At 34.2% G+C, this 15,964-nt stretch overlaps 2 protein-coding genes across 2 annotated transcripts; both read right to left on the reverse strand.

Annotated features, from left to right (window-relative positions):
- Positions 1–6,277: 6,277 nt before the first annotated feature.
- LOC143592951 (uncharacterized) lies at positions 6,278–11,065 on the reverse strand. Its single transcript, XM_077072724.1, has 8 exons — positions 10,877–11,065; positions 10,683–10,777; positions 10,062–10,165; positions 8,515–8,612; positions 8,009–8,112; positions 7,487–7,924; positions 7,045–7,173; positions 6,278–6,443 (listed from the first exon to the last, which is right to left on the reverse strand). The coding sequence occupies exons 1-8, from the start codon at positions 11,063–11,065 to the stop codon at positions 6,302–6,304; spliced, it is 1,299 nt and encodes a 432-aa protein (XP_076928839.1). The 3' UTR covers positions 6,278–6,301.
- A 1,107-nt stretch (positions 11,066–12,172) lies between these two features.
- Positions 12,173–14,184, reverse strand: LOC143592954 (basic transcription factor 3-like). Its single transcript, XM_077072727.1, has 5 exons — positions 14,102–14,184; positions 13,755–13,903; positions 13,604–13,660; positions 13,155–13,193; positions 12,173–12,523 (listed from the first exon to the last, which is right to left on the reverse strand). The coding sequence occupies exons 1-5, from the start codon at positions 14,182–14,184 to the stop codon at positions 12,357–12,359; spliced, it is 495 nt and encodes a 164-aa protein (XP_076928842.1). The 3' UTR covers positions 12,173–12,356.
- Between the last annotated feature and the right edge of the window lie 1,780 nt (positions 14,185–15,964).

Consider the following 15,964-nt stretch of genomic DNA (forward strand, 5'->3'; position numbering starts at 1 on the left):
TAAAACAAACTTCATATTATTACTTTCCCCAATCTAGTAACATGCTATTATCATGTAACTATTGAATAGGATTGAGTTATAATGATGTATATATCATGCATGGATCACCCGTAGCTAACTATGTTCTAGAATAAAGATTTAATGTCAACTAGAACTTTTTTGTTTTTTGTTGAATCTTCATTAATAATCCAATAAACTACCACAATATTGTTTACTCCTCTCTCATTCATCTCCACATGAACATAAACAGCTCTCTATTGCATCTAATTATGCTTCGGTTTAGACATTTTACAGTTTTAGATAGTCACATTCACAAAATGCACACCAAATATGTTAGGATTTCGAATTTTGGATAATTTGATTGTGAGTGTAATGTAGCATCCCCAAATTTTATTTTGAAAGTTCAGGGCCAAATAGTCATTAAACCAATCTACATGACTTAATGTATAATTTTAGAAAACTTTGCCCGGCGGACAGCCATCTAGTGTCCTGACTATCCGTTAGAGGTTTGTTAACCCAACTAAGGAATCAACCATGAGCTAACATGTGGCAGATGACAATGCGTGGTTGGGGTGACATGTCACATGTGCCAATGACTCAACAGCGATGCGGATCACTAAAAGTGACAAATGATCCGTCGACAGCTGAACAAACATCTACTATCACACGTTTTGATGTATGTCTAATGACGAGGAGCGCGAACCGTTCGCTGCCAAATTCTCGACAGTCCGCTGAGGATTGACGAGCTCGATTATTGATAGCATACAAGGGATGCTCATTTGAGACATTCCAATTCAACTTGTATGTAATGCATGTAACAATTAACATTGTTACATTAAGTGCCAAAGGAGTGAAAATATATATATTAGCAAAAAAAATTTTGCATACAATCATGTTTTCATATGTTTTTAACTACTTAATACAATGAACTTTGATAAGAGATGTGACCAACACTAAGTTCATCTCTAGGGATCTAAACAAGAATTTCCACGATTTTAATTTCTTTTCATTCTTTTTCAAATCGTTTCTTCTAGAAATCGACTAAAACCATAAATTTTCATTAGTCACATTTCACTTCGAAAAGTACATTTCGTTTAGATTTAGTTATAAACTTAAATATTTGAGCGTAAAAATGTTGATTTAATTTTTTTTGAAAACTTAACTCGCACAATTATCTTAAATGGGATCACAACTCGGAATTACTAAACCTAAAATAAGTGGCGAAGGTTAGTTAGGACCCAGGTGGCTCCCCCCCTGTTTTTTTTTTTGCGTAACTGTGTAAATTTACCCTGTCTTCGTCCCAAATGTTTTATACGTAGTGTAAATTTAACCGTTTTTTAGCCATTTTCAGCCGAAAATTTGAGGCGGCCCACCTTTGTCTATGAAATTTTGTATAATTTTGAGCCCCCCCTCCCCTCTTCCCGGTATATTAGACCAAGAGTAGCTATAAAGCCTCACCCCCAGGCAGTATGCGCCACGTGGCGCCCAGTCAGAGTTATGTCTTTATACAAAAACAGGGTGTAGTCAAAAAGCCTCATCTCCAGACATTATGCGCCACGTGGCGCCCGGTCACTTTTACACTTTTTGTTTTTTTTTTAATTTTTTATTAAGAAAAATCAAATAACATTAATATTTTATTAAATAAATATTACATTAAAATAAAAAAAACTACTCGTCGTTGTCGTCTTCGCCCTCGTCGTCTTCATCGTCTTCGTCGTCGTCGTCTTCATCATCGTCTTCATTGTTGCCCTCGTTTTGATCCTCGTTTTCACCAGGCAAAGGCCGATTCACCCAAATATGTTGGACCAAATCCTCATTTAGTGCGTTATGTATCTCTTTTGACCGCACGGAATCCGAGTTTTCGAGTCTTTGCTCCATACTTACTGGAGATCGTGGTGGATCCGAGTCCGGTATGAAAGTTGGACATATTGCTCTTCTCTCGTCCTCGATGATCATGTTATGCATTATGATACACGCATACATAGCACATCTCATTCTTTCTAAAGACCATAGATGACAAGGATTTTTAACAAAATGTCATCGTTGTTGAGGAACACCAAAACACCTCTAAATATCCTTTCTCGCAGACTCTTGCACTTTCTTAAACTATTGTCTTTTTTCATCCACCGGGTCTCTGAACGTTTTAACGATTATCGCATACTCTGTGTATATTCCATCACCCAGATAGTACTCATGATGGTAAAAGTTATCGTTAGCTTAAAAGGAAACGACTGGAACGGTCCCAGATATGTAACTCTCCATCACACGAGACTGCTCTAAGACGGTTATGTCATTGTTGGAACCGGGAACACCAAAGAATGCCGACCAAATCCAAAGGTCGTATGAAGCAATCACTTGAAGGCTGACCGTTGGTCCCTTTTGGTCACCTCGTGTGAATTGACCTCGCCATGCAGTTGGACAATTAGCCCATTCCCAATGCATGCAATCTACACTCCCTATCATGCAGGGGAAACCATGCACCCTTGTATGTGCCTCGTAAAGACGTAGTAGATCGTTCTAGTTGAGCTCTCTCAGATAATGTGAGACATATAGTTTCACTATTCCTATATTTTACACAACTTTTATAAAATAATTGATTAAAGTAAACAAGTTATATAATTATTTAAAAAAACAAAACGTACCGTAACAAAAATACTCCAAGGTGTCCCGAGTTGTTTTATCGGCCATCTTTAAATAGTCGTCGTTGATGTCGGCCGTGTTTCCGTAAACGAGCACGTGTACGACTGACGTAACTTTCTGAATAGCCGTAAATCCTAGCGTCCCTCGACCGTCCGACTTTTGCTTAAAGTAATCAAACTCACGCTCCAAATCATTGGTGATTGGCATAAATAAATTTTTAGACATCCGAAAACGACGCCTAAAGGTCTTCGGGTTCTTATATCTCGGCGAGTCGCAGAAGTAATCCGCCATCAATCGGTTGTTGGCTTCGGTACGATCACGTTCTATATATGCTCTTTTTGAAACCGGGGGTGGTGGAGAGCTAATTGCACTCATAAAGGAACTCATATAAGTTGTCGCGAGCACAATCGCACTCGTAACCACCTCTTCCTCCGCGTCGTCTTGGGCTTGTTGGTCGGGCCCGAAAAACCGTTTATATATAGATGGAGGATCCATTTATATAGCGAAGTTTGTGTGAAGAAATATAGAGTTGAAAGAGATATTTTATAAATTTGATGATTTTTGATTGAGGATGAATTGGTTTAATATATAGAAAATATTTTTTTTAAAAATTCCAACGGCTCCCAACGGTTATGTTAACGGCTAGTTCTTTTTTTTATTTTGGAGCCATTTTACGCGTTTTGTGTATAACGCGTTTAAAAAAAAGAATCCCAAAACGACGGGGGGTAGGGGGTGGTGTGCCCCCGGTGTTATAGCCCAAAACGCCTCCATAACATCACGACTACGGACGGTCTTAGTCCAAGCTCACCACTGCCTAAAATCATATATATATATATATATATATATATATATATATATAAAAGGATTAAAATAAAAAGACATAATTTTATATATGTATTACACTTAACATGAACCAAAGAACAAAATTTATATATGTTATTGTATAAATTTTGTTTTGTAACTAAAACCAAACACATATAGATGGGCATTTCAAGAATGTATAGAAGTTAGGGGGCATGAGAAATGAGAATATGATGTGTTTTATGGTCAATTAGAGGCATCTTCTCAAGAATTGGGACACCAAATGCATGCATTTTGTATTGTCAAAGTCTATACACACCATAAATAGTTGCCTTTGCCTTTTATTATGTTTCTTGCAAAGTGCATGAATCTTCATCTCAAAGTGATGCTTTTTACAATATTGTAGGAGTTGGTAGTAAAATGCCCCTCTTCTGATTTTCATGTGACATTGGTAGTTTTGGAGGAGGCAAGTTGGCCCAAAGAAAGAAAAATCTTTTTTTTTTCAATTTACTATTTTACTTTCAATTAAATGATATCACCTTTTACATGTTTGTTTCTAGATAGTGAATATTATTACTTTCATTCAATAAATTTGAGTAATTTCATATTTGTATTTATGACGCCAGAAGGTAGCAACTAAAGATGGGCAAATAAACCGGTTAATCGAATCGACCTGAAATTTGAACCGAGCCAGTTTTGAATCGGTTTATAATTTTCTCCACCAAAATCGCTTCCAACCCGGTTAACTGAACCGAAACTAGCAAAAACCGATCAAAACCCGAAAAAACCGATCAAAACCCGAACCGAAACTGATCAAAACATGAACCGATAAAACGTATGAATACAACTATACAAGTATGAAGTTTAAATATCATAAAACTCAAACGAGGGAGAATTTTAATAGGCTAAATTAGTGGTGTTATAATTATTGATTAATACCGTTCCAAGTAACCGACATGTTAACCGAAAGTAGGTTAACCGAAAGTACGAGATACTATTTTGGTCAAACTAGCTAAATTTAAATATAAATAAAATAAATGAATAACCGACGATCCGAAATAAAATCAAATAATCAACTATTAAAAATCTATCTATATTAATTATTTTTAAAAAGTTATAATCTTGTGCTTTATCATCTTTTTATTCTCACCTATGAGAATGTGATTCAAGTTATCGGTAACCAAGCAATATATTCACCAAATTAAATTTTTTTAACGAACAATCAAGTAGTTATATAAATGAAAAAATAACGACCTAGTAAGAAGCTAGGCCGAGAACAACACCAAAACACCTACAACGACAACAGTCACAAACATCAAACATTAAACATTAAATGCTCTCCACATCTCCCATGTAATGTCTAAATTCTTAGACCTATTAGAAACCCACAAGAAACTTAACGCTTTAATTCCCCCCAGTATGTTATTGACGTTCGCCTCCTTTGTTTCGAAGGCCAACATATTTCTCGTTTTCCAAAGGCACCATACCAAAGTCAGACAAACCGCATGGAACATCTTAGCTTTCCGTTTGGGCAATCGGTAATGTTTGTGAAGCTCCAAAATGTCACGAATTGAGAAAGCAAAGAAGGTTGGGACCTTACACCAATTAGCGGTACAATGCCAAACCGTTTGCGCAAATCTACATGATATCAAAATGTGTTCTGCTGTCTCCTCCGCCTCGCCACATACCGGGCACCATGTCGATGCAATCACTACATCTCTACGAGCTATTGATGCATTCACCAAATTAAATTAGAAATGAAAGATAGATATTAAAGCTTTTTATTTTTTTAATATCCGCACGGGTATCATTATCAAATCACGAGTTACAAGTTACAAGTTACAACTTTTGATATTTTATTTTTAACTAGCTAGTTTCAAGTCTGAGATTGTATTGCCATTTGAGAAAGTTGGTGTTATTCAGTTCGTCTTTCTCAACTATCGACTTGAAGCGAATGAGGAGTTGGGTTCGTTACACATATGTTAATAAGCAGAAGAAATATGTATATTTATTTTTATTAATCTAAACTATCATCTTCTGGTCGTTGTCGGTCCCAACTAACGAATTGAGTGCTGATGGTCCCATCTTTTAACGCACTTTTTCCCAACAGTCCGCGACTAACAGAATCTTAACGCCATTTTTTGCATGTCGCCGGAAAACACTTTTAACCGGAAAATTCATACTTTTTTCCGAAAACAGTTTTTTAAATAATTTGAATTAATGCTCTCTCCAAATTAAAACAATCGATGATGTAATGATACCGAAAATTCAGAGAAGATTAACATGGACCAATTGTACACCCTAGACAAATCCCACATCGGTCGTGGGCAGGAGAGATCCTTGTTTCACACCTAATGTCTTCGCCTCTAAAATTACCAACGTGTTTTGGACTTAACTCTAATGGATGAGAAGAGAGCTCCACAATTAAGCTACTCAGGTGGAAATGGTACTTGGATGAGTGGCCTCCTAGGAAGTCTCTACCGGTACAACCAAAAACAAAGTCGTGAGTTCCTAGATAGGCTATCCATCAAGAGCAAAACAGACAATATTAATGGTACGAGAGACGGAATGTTACAGGTTTGCCGATACTTGTTTCCCAAATACCTTTTTGTTTATTTTCTCATACCATTGTTGTTGTATGTTACTGCTTTTGTTTTACTTAATTACAAGATCAAAAGGGCAAGTGAAAATCTGAGCTTAGCTTAAAAATATCATGAGAACTTTGTTTTGTCTTCTAAATCATACAAGAGGTATTAAAAGTGATAGTGAAAACTGATGTTCTTTACTTTCAAAGTGTATGTGAATATTATGTCATGAAAATTTCATAACATTCATCCAACAAATAACTTTACAACTTATGTTATGTAACGTTTTGCGAACTCCTTTTGGTGTCGAGGTTCCTACAACGTTTGAAAATCGAGTCATACAAGTGGCCTATATGACTCTCGGTTTGGATGCTTAAAACAAATTGCGTATGATAAGCTTTCACCGTTTCACAGTACCTGCATGTAGTCATGTGTGATCCTTAGATGGCATGTGATAATCATGGACATTTGGTTAGTATAAACCTAATTATAGGCGAAAAAGCCGAGTTGATGGCTCAGTTATGATGTATTTGCTAACCTAACCTTATAGCTTGATTCTGATTATGTGTATAAACAACCAAAGTAACCAAACTGACATTAACACCACACGTTTCTTTTTTATCTTATAAATAATGTTTTACATGTTGAAAATGTTTTGGTATAGTTTTTTTTTTTTTAAAAAAAAGATATTATTAATTTGTAGGTTTTCTCCTTTATATATTGAAAGAACTGCTAATATTTTATTTGACAAGTCTAATGGTTAACGTGGTTAACCGAAGTAACTGAACCATCTTTTCCAATAACCGAATTAACCATATATAGTGTATAACCAAACCAAACGAACCCGGAGGCTCACCCTTATCATCGGGTATATGTCTCATGAAGCATCATATATATTAAGTTGTGTTCTACTAAGATGTTTACAAAAGTCATGTTTATTATTATTGGAAAGACATGAAGTTTGTCAAGACCATATGCAAGCTATTTTTTTAGTATGGGATAGTTTGTAATTACATACCATACACCTGGTTGAGGTTTGAATTTAAAACCGCTTGGAACGAAACGATGAGGGTGTTCGAGAGGAAGACGAGGATGTGTCATGGATATCGTGTTGAGTTGGCCATCGTTGTCCCACCAATCTTCATCCCTAATCATCAACGTTCAAATACGATAGATAGTTAAGTGGTGATGATAAGGACAATGTGAATAAAAAATGTAACGAAGTTTTTTCATAACTGACAAGGAATTAGAGAATATAATAGTTAATCATATGTTCGAATATTGGGTTTCTCATATTTGTAATAGGCTATATGTTTAATGGTTTAAATAATTAGGAAAATCTGTAGTCTAATATATGAAACTCGGGTTAATCAATTTAAAAAAAAAATATTTGAGTTTATCATAAATTAAAGCTGATCTAATTCGGTTTTGATTTAAAACCGAATATGTGAACCACTCACCTATACTCCTTACAAGGGGGTTGGATATTTGCTGGATAACGCCATTTGCAAAGCCACAAGGAATGGACATGAGACAAAATGTCACAAGTTTGCATTCTCTTAGGTACTACTTTCCCTTCGACTTCTTGTGTTGCTTTAGCCGCATAGCTAAAATAATATGTATCCGCAAATGTATTGAGATGACTATTGATTTGTATCGATCCTTGAATCGTAACATCAGGTATCACCCAATCACTTGAAACAAAAGGGCCCGCTTTTCCTGATAGGCAATCAACCAAACCCCAAAACCCTATCTTCTTTCTAGACGTGTGTAAGTGATCAAACCCGAAATTGTAGTATCGTTTGAGCAAAGGTATATCAAGCCAGTCGTAGATTGTTACCGCAAAGCAAAGAAATCTAAGCGGACTTATGGTTTTTGCAAATCTCCAATCGCCTGGTCTGAGACATGTAATATAACGTGGTCAAAACATAACAGTCATCTAAAATATAAATAACGACATGTATTCAACCAAGGAATCTCACTTCATCCCGTATATGTAGGGTATTGTGCTACCATTAAACACTCCTGATACGGCTGCTACACTTGCTATCCATTTTGCACTAGTCTTTTCATACCCTTTAAAGGCCTAAAAAGATTTTAACATAAAGTTAGCATACCTTTATTTACTGTCATTACCACGTGTTATAACAATACTTATCAAATATTGGTGATATAGCATATTTTTCATAGTTATAGCTAGTTGTAACACATGTTAAACAAGATTTACAAGTTTGTTATAATAAAATGTAGAATAATAGTTCATTGTATAAGATGATGACATGAATGTGACAACTTTTTATATTTTGATTTAATACAACATTAAAAAAACATGAAGATTGATCTCCAAAAGTCATAGGTCTATACTTTGATCAACTAATAACGCTTCATTAGAGAATATGTGGTACGTGGTATATGCATTTTTTTTAAATCAACAAACGTGTATTTTCGTATGAACTTCAATTTTAGCTACGTAAATTAGATGATCAACCTTATTGGAGAGCATTTGTTGCAATATACGGATAACTTGAGCTCCGGCTGAATGGCCAACAAAATGAATCGGGTTTTCATCCCATTGTGAATATTTTCCTATCGAAACAACATAGTTACAAGCATATATTAAGAGTGGCCAAGTGTGACAAGTAGAATTACAACAAAGATAGTTTACTACACATAGCACTCATTTGCAAACGATACACATATTGTACATGTCAATGGTTGAGTTTGAATTATAGATCATGAAAGAGGTGAAAGAACGCTATTGAGATCATGTTTTGGATTCCCAAGTATATAGACTAGCATCCAGTTGATTATCGGGTTTCTTTGTTTCTTGCAACTAGACCACTCTAACGGGTTTCTCATTTCAATAACAAGCTTACAAGCTTTCGTTGTGTCTTATGAGTAAAACTTAATGAGAAAGCACAACAAATTAGCACCTCCTTGTTATAACTTATGGGTTTAAACTTTTAAAATTATGCAATAAATACTTTGGAGTATAATATTAAATTAATACCAACTTATTGCATATACGTAAGTAGGGGCATGTTCTATTTATATCTAATTATAAATAAAGTAATACAAGACTTATATAATACACGTGTATCTAATAGTTAGAAAGCGTGGCATACGATTACTAATCTTGTTATGTGTCATCGATAAACCAAAATGTAAAAAATGTATATGCGATCTTTAGAGGAAGCTGACTGAAACCCTAAAAAAGGTAATTAATTCTGACCTGGTGAAAAAAGTTTCTTTAATGGGAATATTGTCGCCCCATAATTGGGTTTTTCTTTTCAGATTGACAAAAACTCACCATTTTTCATCAGATTTTTTTTTCTTCTGCATTTTATATATGAAATTGAGTATTTGAGTTGGGAATCCCCTAATATCTAAAGAGCACTATGAATAGTGGGCAATCAACTATATAATTAGCCCTGGTCCACTGTGGACAAAACGTGATTGGGTTTTATCAAAAAATATTTGAATAGCAATTTAGCATCACAATTCACAAAATGAACATGATAGATGATAAAATTAGTGTGCCCCACCCATGAACCAACTTTATATAAATTTTATAAAAAAAATTCTTTTATGTTGTGTGGAAATTTATTTTTTATACATTTGTTTCCAATTTTCTTTTATAAAACATTTCGTTTTATCCTTTCTTTTACAAACTTTTATTCCATTATTTAAAACTATGACAATATTTAGTTTCTATACACACTTTATGACTAATTCTTAGCAAATCACCTTGATTATAAAACATAAATGTACTACCCTTTTAGTTAAAAAAAATATATATGAGACTATATATTGGTTAAAAACTTATCATTTTAGTTAATATAGTATTAAGCAGGGATATGAGCAAAATGGGTATGGTACCAGTACCGAATCGATACCAAGTTTCGAGTTTTCGATCTCGTTGTTTTCTGAATTTTGCCTTCACTACCGGTACCGAACCGAACATTTCGGTACCGGTATTGATACCAAGAATTTAGGAAAATCGTAAAAAAATTGTAGAATATAGACGAATTTCACCTTGCTCATACAAGTGTCCAAATTGTGAATGGCCATAAACCTTGCTATGTTCTTCACCGTAATCAACTCGTCCTCCTTTTAAGTAGTAAAACAATATACGTGCCCTACAAATTCCAATCATTTTACACAATCAAGATTTGCTAGAAGCTAAATATAATTTTTTAATAGAGTTTGGAACCATGCTGGATAAGCTTTTCTGAGACGGGTTGTCAAACCGTCCCAACTGATTTTGACGCTCCAGACCTGACTCACCCAAGAACACCGTCAAGGGGAAAACCCACTATTGTGAGGAGAATCTCCTTGAGTCAAGTTTCGAGCTTAAGACATTAAGATCTCAAGCCTTAACCAATTCATGTGGACTGAAATATGATAGAAGCTATTGAGTACAAATTCTACACATTAATTAAGAAAAAGAAAATTTCGCTTAAACTCTCGCTTGAAAGTATTTCAAATACTTGGGTCGCCTCTGAGTTTTTGTTAATAAACTTTTTTTTTGTTTTGAAGAATAGAGCCGGATTTTTTATTCGCTTTAGATCACCAAAATGTTTGTGATGCCCCCCAAGAATTGGTTAATAAATTTTAAAACTTGTTTAGGTACGGTTTCATGAACGATTTGAATACCTATCATAAAGGCTGGATAAAGAACCGAGGTCGGGATTGAAGATCCTTTGATGCATGTTTTCAATTCCTCCAAAGTATGGCGTGCCCCCCATTTTCTATATGTACAATAATGATCAAATTACTTTAGATAATTACAAGCATAAGCATTGTTAGTGGTGGATTAGGCTACTCTAAAGGTAAAACGACTTATATACCCCTTCACCAAATCCAAAAACGCCATGAACCAAAACAATGGGAGCCACATTGTCATTGCACATGACTAATCCATGTTCATCTTTGCAGACGATACTTTTCTCCTTTGAAGGACTAGAGAAAACATCGTACGCTACTCCTACACAAAATGTGTAAACTGCATATATTAATCCAAAGTTAACACTTATCATGGTCCATGTTATTTGACGAACTTCAAGTAACAACCAAGATATTGTGGTTGAAACGCTTCTGACATGACCCAACATCATATAATGGGAAAACTTCAAGAAAGTATGATCAACACAAAGGGTTTATAATTTTATATGGATTGATTTTGAAGCAACTACTTGTGGGATTTACTTTTCAATGGCTATATGGTACTTACCCTCAAATTAATAAATGAAAGATAGGTTTGGTAATAGCTATATGGTACTTACCCTCAAATTATTAATTATATTAAAAAGGGGAATGTATCAATTCGTTTAAAGTTGAATAGAATTATATAGTTGGCTATAAACCGAAACTGAATTAGGTAACCCGTTTCAATTCGGTGTCCAGTTCTAGAAAATTCAATCCAGTTAAAACCGAGGAACCCCGAATTATATATTGGGCTATAGTATGGATTTCCAATTTTTAGAGCCCATTGAACAAAGCCCTTGCAAAACCAAGGAACCCGAATAACCAAAAATTCGAGCAGATGAATACCCATCTTGTTAAAACTCAGGTTTTTCGGTTTGAAGCAGAAACCAAACCAAACCAAATTAGAATTTGGTTTTCATTTTTGTTTTGCCATCTTCGAATTTGATTTGGATTGTTTTGCGGTTTCAAATGAAATATATCCAAAATGAAGTAATTGAACTGTTTTAGACGTATCCACATCTATACACAATGACATACTTGTCGCACCCATTAGGGGATAGGCGGTCCTTTTCGAGCCGTTGTGATTAATTCTTTTAGTCCAATTACAAGTCAACATAGCCGCAGTCGCTATGTACTTATTTTTTTGTCGTAAATAAGAATTTAGAGATTGGCATCTTTAAATAGAATCTAACACCATATAAGGTACACATGTACACTACATGAAACACTACATCAACTATAGTTTTGATAATTTCAAATACATACTTGAAAGTTGAAACTAGAAAAATGTCTTTATAAGTTATGAAATAAATATTTAAAATTATAAACTCAATACAATTTCGAGTCAACCAAAACCGGAGTTACTTAACACACAAATCATAACCAAAACCCACAACCTATTTGGTTGTACACTTGCGATTCAAATCCTCATAAGACAGTGTCTCAAGAGTTATTTGTCATACATAAAAATATACAACAAAACATGACCCATAAAACAACAATCCTACAAGTTGCAAGTATAATAATAATAAGTAACAACAACAAACAACAATAACTTGAGATAATATCTTTTATGCAAAAATAACAACTAAAAGAGCAACAACACAACATGACATTATTATCCTAAGATTTCTGTCCTTCCTCTGCAGCAGCTTCAAAAGTCTCACCCGCCACGAGTTCCGGGACTTCATCGTCGTCTTCTTGTGCTGCTGTGGCGGTAGAGCCTTCACCCGGTGCCTGCTTCTGGAATTGCTCGGCTAACTTTCTCAAGTTATCCAAGTTGTCAGGTCCTGTAAAAGTCAAGACGTTAAACGTAAAGTCAATTAAACAAAACGATTGTTTTATGTATAAAAAATTATTAGAATTCTATTGTGTTAAAATAAATAACATCTTTTTATTTAAAAAATGAACTAAGACCGAAAAACAAAAACTGAATTAACCAAACACAAACAAAAACTGCTGGTTTGGTTTTATGCTGAACCAAACCGAATTTATGGATTTTCATTTTTATTATTTTGAACGTTGAGTTATAAATTTTAATAAAAAGTGTAACCCAAACATTTAAGCCCAAATGTATTAAAATTAACCAACAATAAAAACCAAGGCCCAAATTCTTTATTTTGGGCTAATTTTTTTCTGCTAAAAGTTTCAAACCCAAATGGTAACACCAAAAGATCCAACCCGAACTAAACCAAACTGACAAAAAAAAGGGAACGACTTTCAAGAACTCGAAAACTGAATTTTCGGTTTTTGGTTCGGTTTTATCCCAAAACCGACCCATTTGTCTAACTTGAGCTCCTGACAGCACATTAGACAGCTTTTCACCCATTTTGTTTGAACTATCCGACCGGTAAGCAGATAGATGCAACCCTTTATTAAATTCAAAACTCAATGTAAAATACACAAAAGTTTTGAACATACCGAGCTGGTTGAGAATGCTTGGGAGAATATCTTGCAATTCTGAAACAAATCATGATAAGAAACAAAGTCAAAAGAAATTATTAATACCATTAAACAAGTTAACTCTAAAATATTTATAAAGTATTTGGAAATGAATAAACAATTTTTATATATTTATATGCACGCGGTTGATTAAACGAATAGGGTTTTCTTGTTCTTGTTCTTGTTCTTTCATTAAGAAAATGAACATGTCACGAACGAACATAATACAGTATTAAAAAAGCAAATGCTGACAAACAAAAATGAACGAACGAGGCATGTGTTCATGTTCATTTGTCTATTAGATAAACATATGCAAACTTCACGTCAAACGATTCACTAAACGCTTGGTTTGTTTACATGCCTACAAACAGGAGTATTATATTTACATATGAAAATATCTTTCAGAAATAACCGAATTCGTAACATACTCTTTGTTTGTGGAGAGCCGCTAACAACCCATGTGTTGGCACCAATAGAGGCTTGAACTGAACGAAAAACATAAAAAGGGTTAATCAAAAGATGTTTACAACAAAATATGAAAAAGATCAAATAAATAGATGATTCTAATACTTTTGGCACCTTTGGGATTCAAAAACTGGATGACGGTTTCATCCTTAAAAATGTTGACTTCCTCGATTGATGGAATTGCGTTAACTCCTATTCTTTTTAAAGTGCTCTGCAGCCTTTTGTCATCCGTGGTCGTTGCTTTATGAACAGCCTTCTTCTTTCTGCAAATAAAGTCATCAGTCTAAACCATCATAAAAGTTTAGTTTTAAATAAAACCAGCATCTATTTTACAAAAAGTGTGTAGTTACCGTTCATAAACATAAAATCCCACTTATATATCATTTACTATACAGTATTAAACAAAAAGCGGAAAATACACACACACAGATCTAAATCTTGCAATCATAAGAAAAACAAACCTTCTCACACTACCCTTTCCACCGGTGCGAACAGCACCTGCCATTTTCTGCAACTTTTCCACATTCATCTGCCATAAACACATCAGAAATTCAGAATACAAAATATGTAAAGAACCTACCATTATCAACACAAAGACAACGATGTAAATGTATACAAACACAACCGCAAAGAGATTGACAGCTAAATACACAATCGTTCATAACAAAACAATGTTGTATGAACTCAATAGCTTCAAAATCGCAGCTAACTCATGTCAATTAGCGTAACAAACTACAAAAATCCGCGTCATTAATTTTCTAAAACTGTTATGCTTAGCTAGAGTGGCTGAAAAGAAACTATAAAAATCTCAGATTCATCCGCCGAAGCGTATACTAATTGAAGGATAATCAATTTGCAATCAATAAGCACATATCCGAATACAAAATGTTTCATGCATTTACCAGTATAAAAGTGCTAAGTCACAGAAAACTTCAGTGAATATTGTATGAATTTTATAGCTACAAGATAGGAGCAAAGTCGTGCCAATTAGTGTATCAAACTACAACATCCGCATCGTTAATTTGCTAAAACTGTTACGCATAATAGACTCAACGAGAAAATAACTGTAAACATCTCAGATTCATTAAATCAGTTAATAATCAATAAACCCAACATACACAGCATCAACATAAACACGATGAAGTAAACACTCATAACAAAACAAGTTATATGAATTCACTCATTTCAAATGCTTCAAAACCTCAGCTATATCAAGTCAGTTAGTGTAACATACTACAAACTCCGCATCGTTAATTATCTAAAACTAATAAACATAACTAGATTCAACGTGAAATAACTGTAAATATCTCATATTCATTACATAAGGCTTATCAACACAAACGCGATGACGTAAGCCACAAACACGCTTGTTTACAACATAACGCGTTCAGAAGCTACAAACTCGAAGCTAATTCGTGTATAAAACTTCATATTTCACATCGTTAATTAACTATAACTGTTATGCATAAACAGAATCAATGCAAAATGACTGTAAAACATCTCAGATTCATCACAGAACACTTCAGTAAACCTAACAACGCAACAACAACATAACCGCGACGAATAACGACATATGAACTCAGTGGCTTCGAAATCGCAGCTAATTCATGTCAATTAGTGTATAAAACTACATATTCCACATCTTTAATTAGCTAAAACTATTAAGCATAACTAGATTCAATGTAAACCTAACTGTAAACATCTCAGATTCATTAAATCAGTTAATAATAGCCAAACCTAACATAAACGCGATGACGTAAGCGTTCATAACAAAATAATAATTTATATGAATTCACTAACTCATTCCAGATGCTTTAAAATCGCAGCTAATTCATGTAAATTACTAATTACATATTCCGCATCGTTAATTAGTTAAAACAGTTATAAGTAGATTCAATTCAATATGAAATGAGTGTAAATATATCAGATACGTTAAGTTATGTAGAATAATAACACTATTAATTGAAGGAAGAGATGAGATTGATAACTGATTGGATTTACCTTTGCGTGAAATGAGGGGTGCTGCTGAGTGATGACGACTGGATGGATAATAATAATAATAATAAAACCCTAATTTTTCTTTTGTTTTGGATTTTATATGTCAACGGAAGTTTCATATTGCCTCCTTGTACAAGCGATAACATGCGTAAGGTTCTCCAAGCTTTTAGTTTTGCCAATTATTAATTTCAATTTAATGGTACTAGCATATAATAATCCTTATTCATGTTATTATCATCAGCGGTCCTAAATCCTTATTCATTTTATTATCGGAATGAGGATACGAGTCAATTAATGTAAAACTTAGCTCGAAACGGTGATCCAAA

The sequence above is a fragment of the Bidens hawaiensis genome, unplaced genomic scaffold, assembly GCF_021521415.1.
Source record: "Bidens hawaiensis isolate Kalapana, Puna unplaced genomic scaffold, B.hawaiensis_p1.1 tig00041557_1, whole genome shotgun sequence".
NCBI classification, from domain to species: Eukaryota; Viridiplantae; Streptophyta; class Magnoliopsida; order Asterales; family Asteraceae; genus Bidens; species Bidens hawaiensis.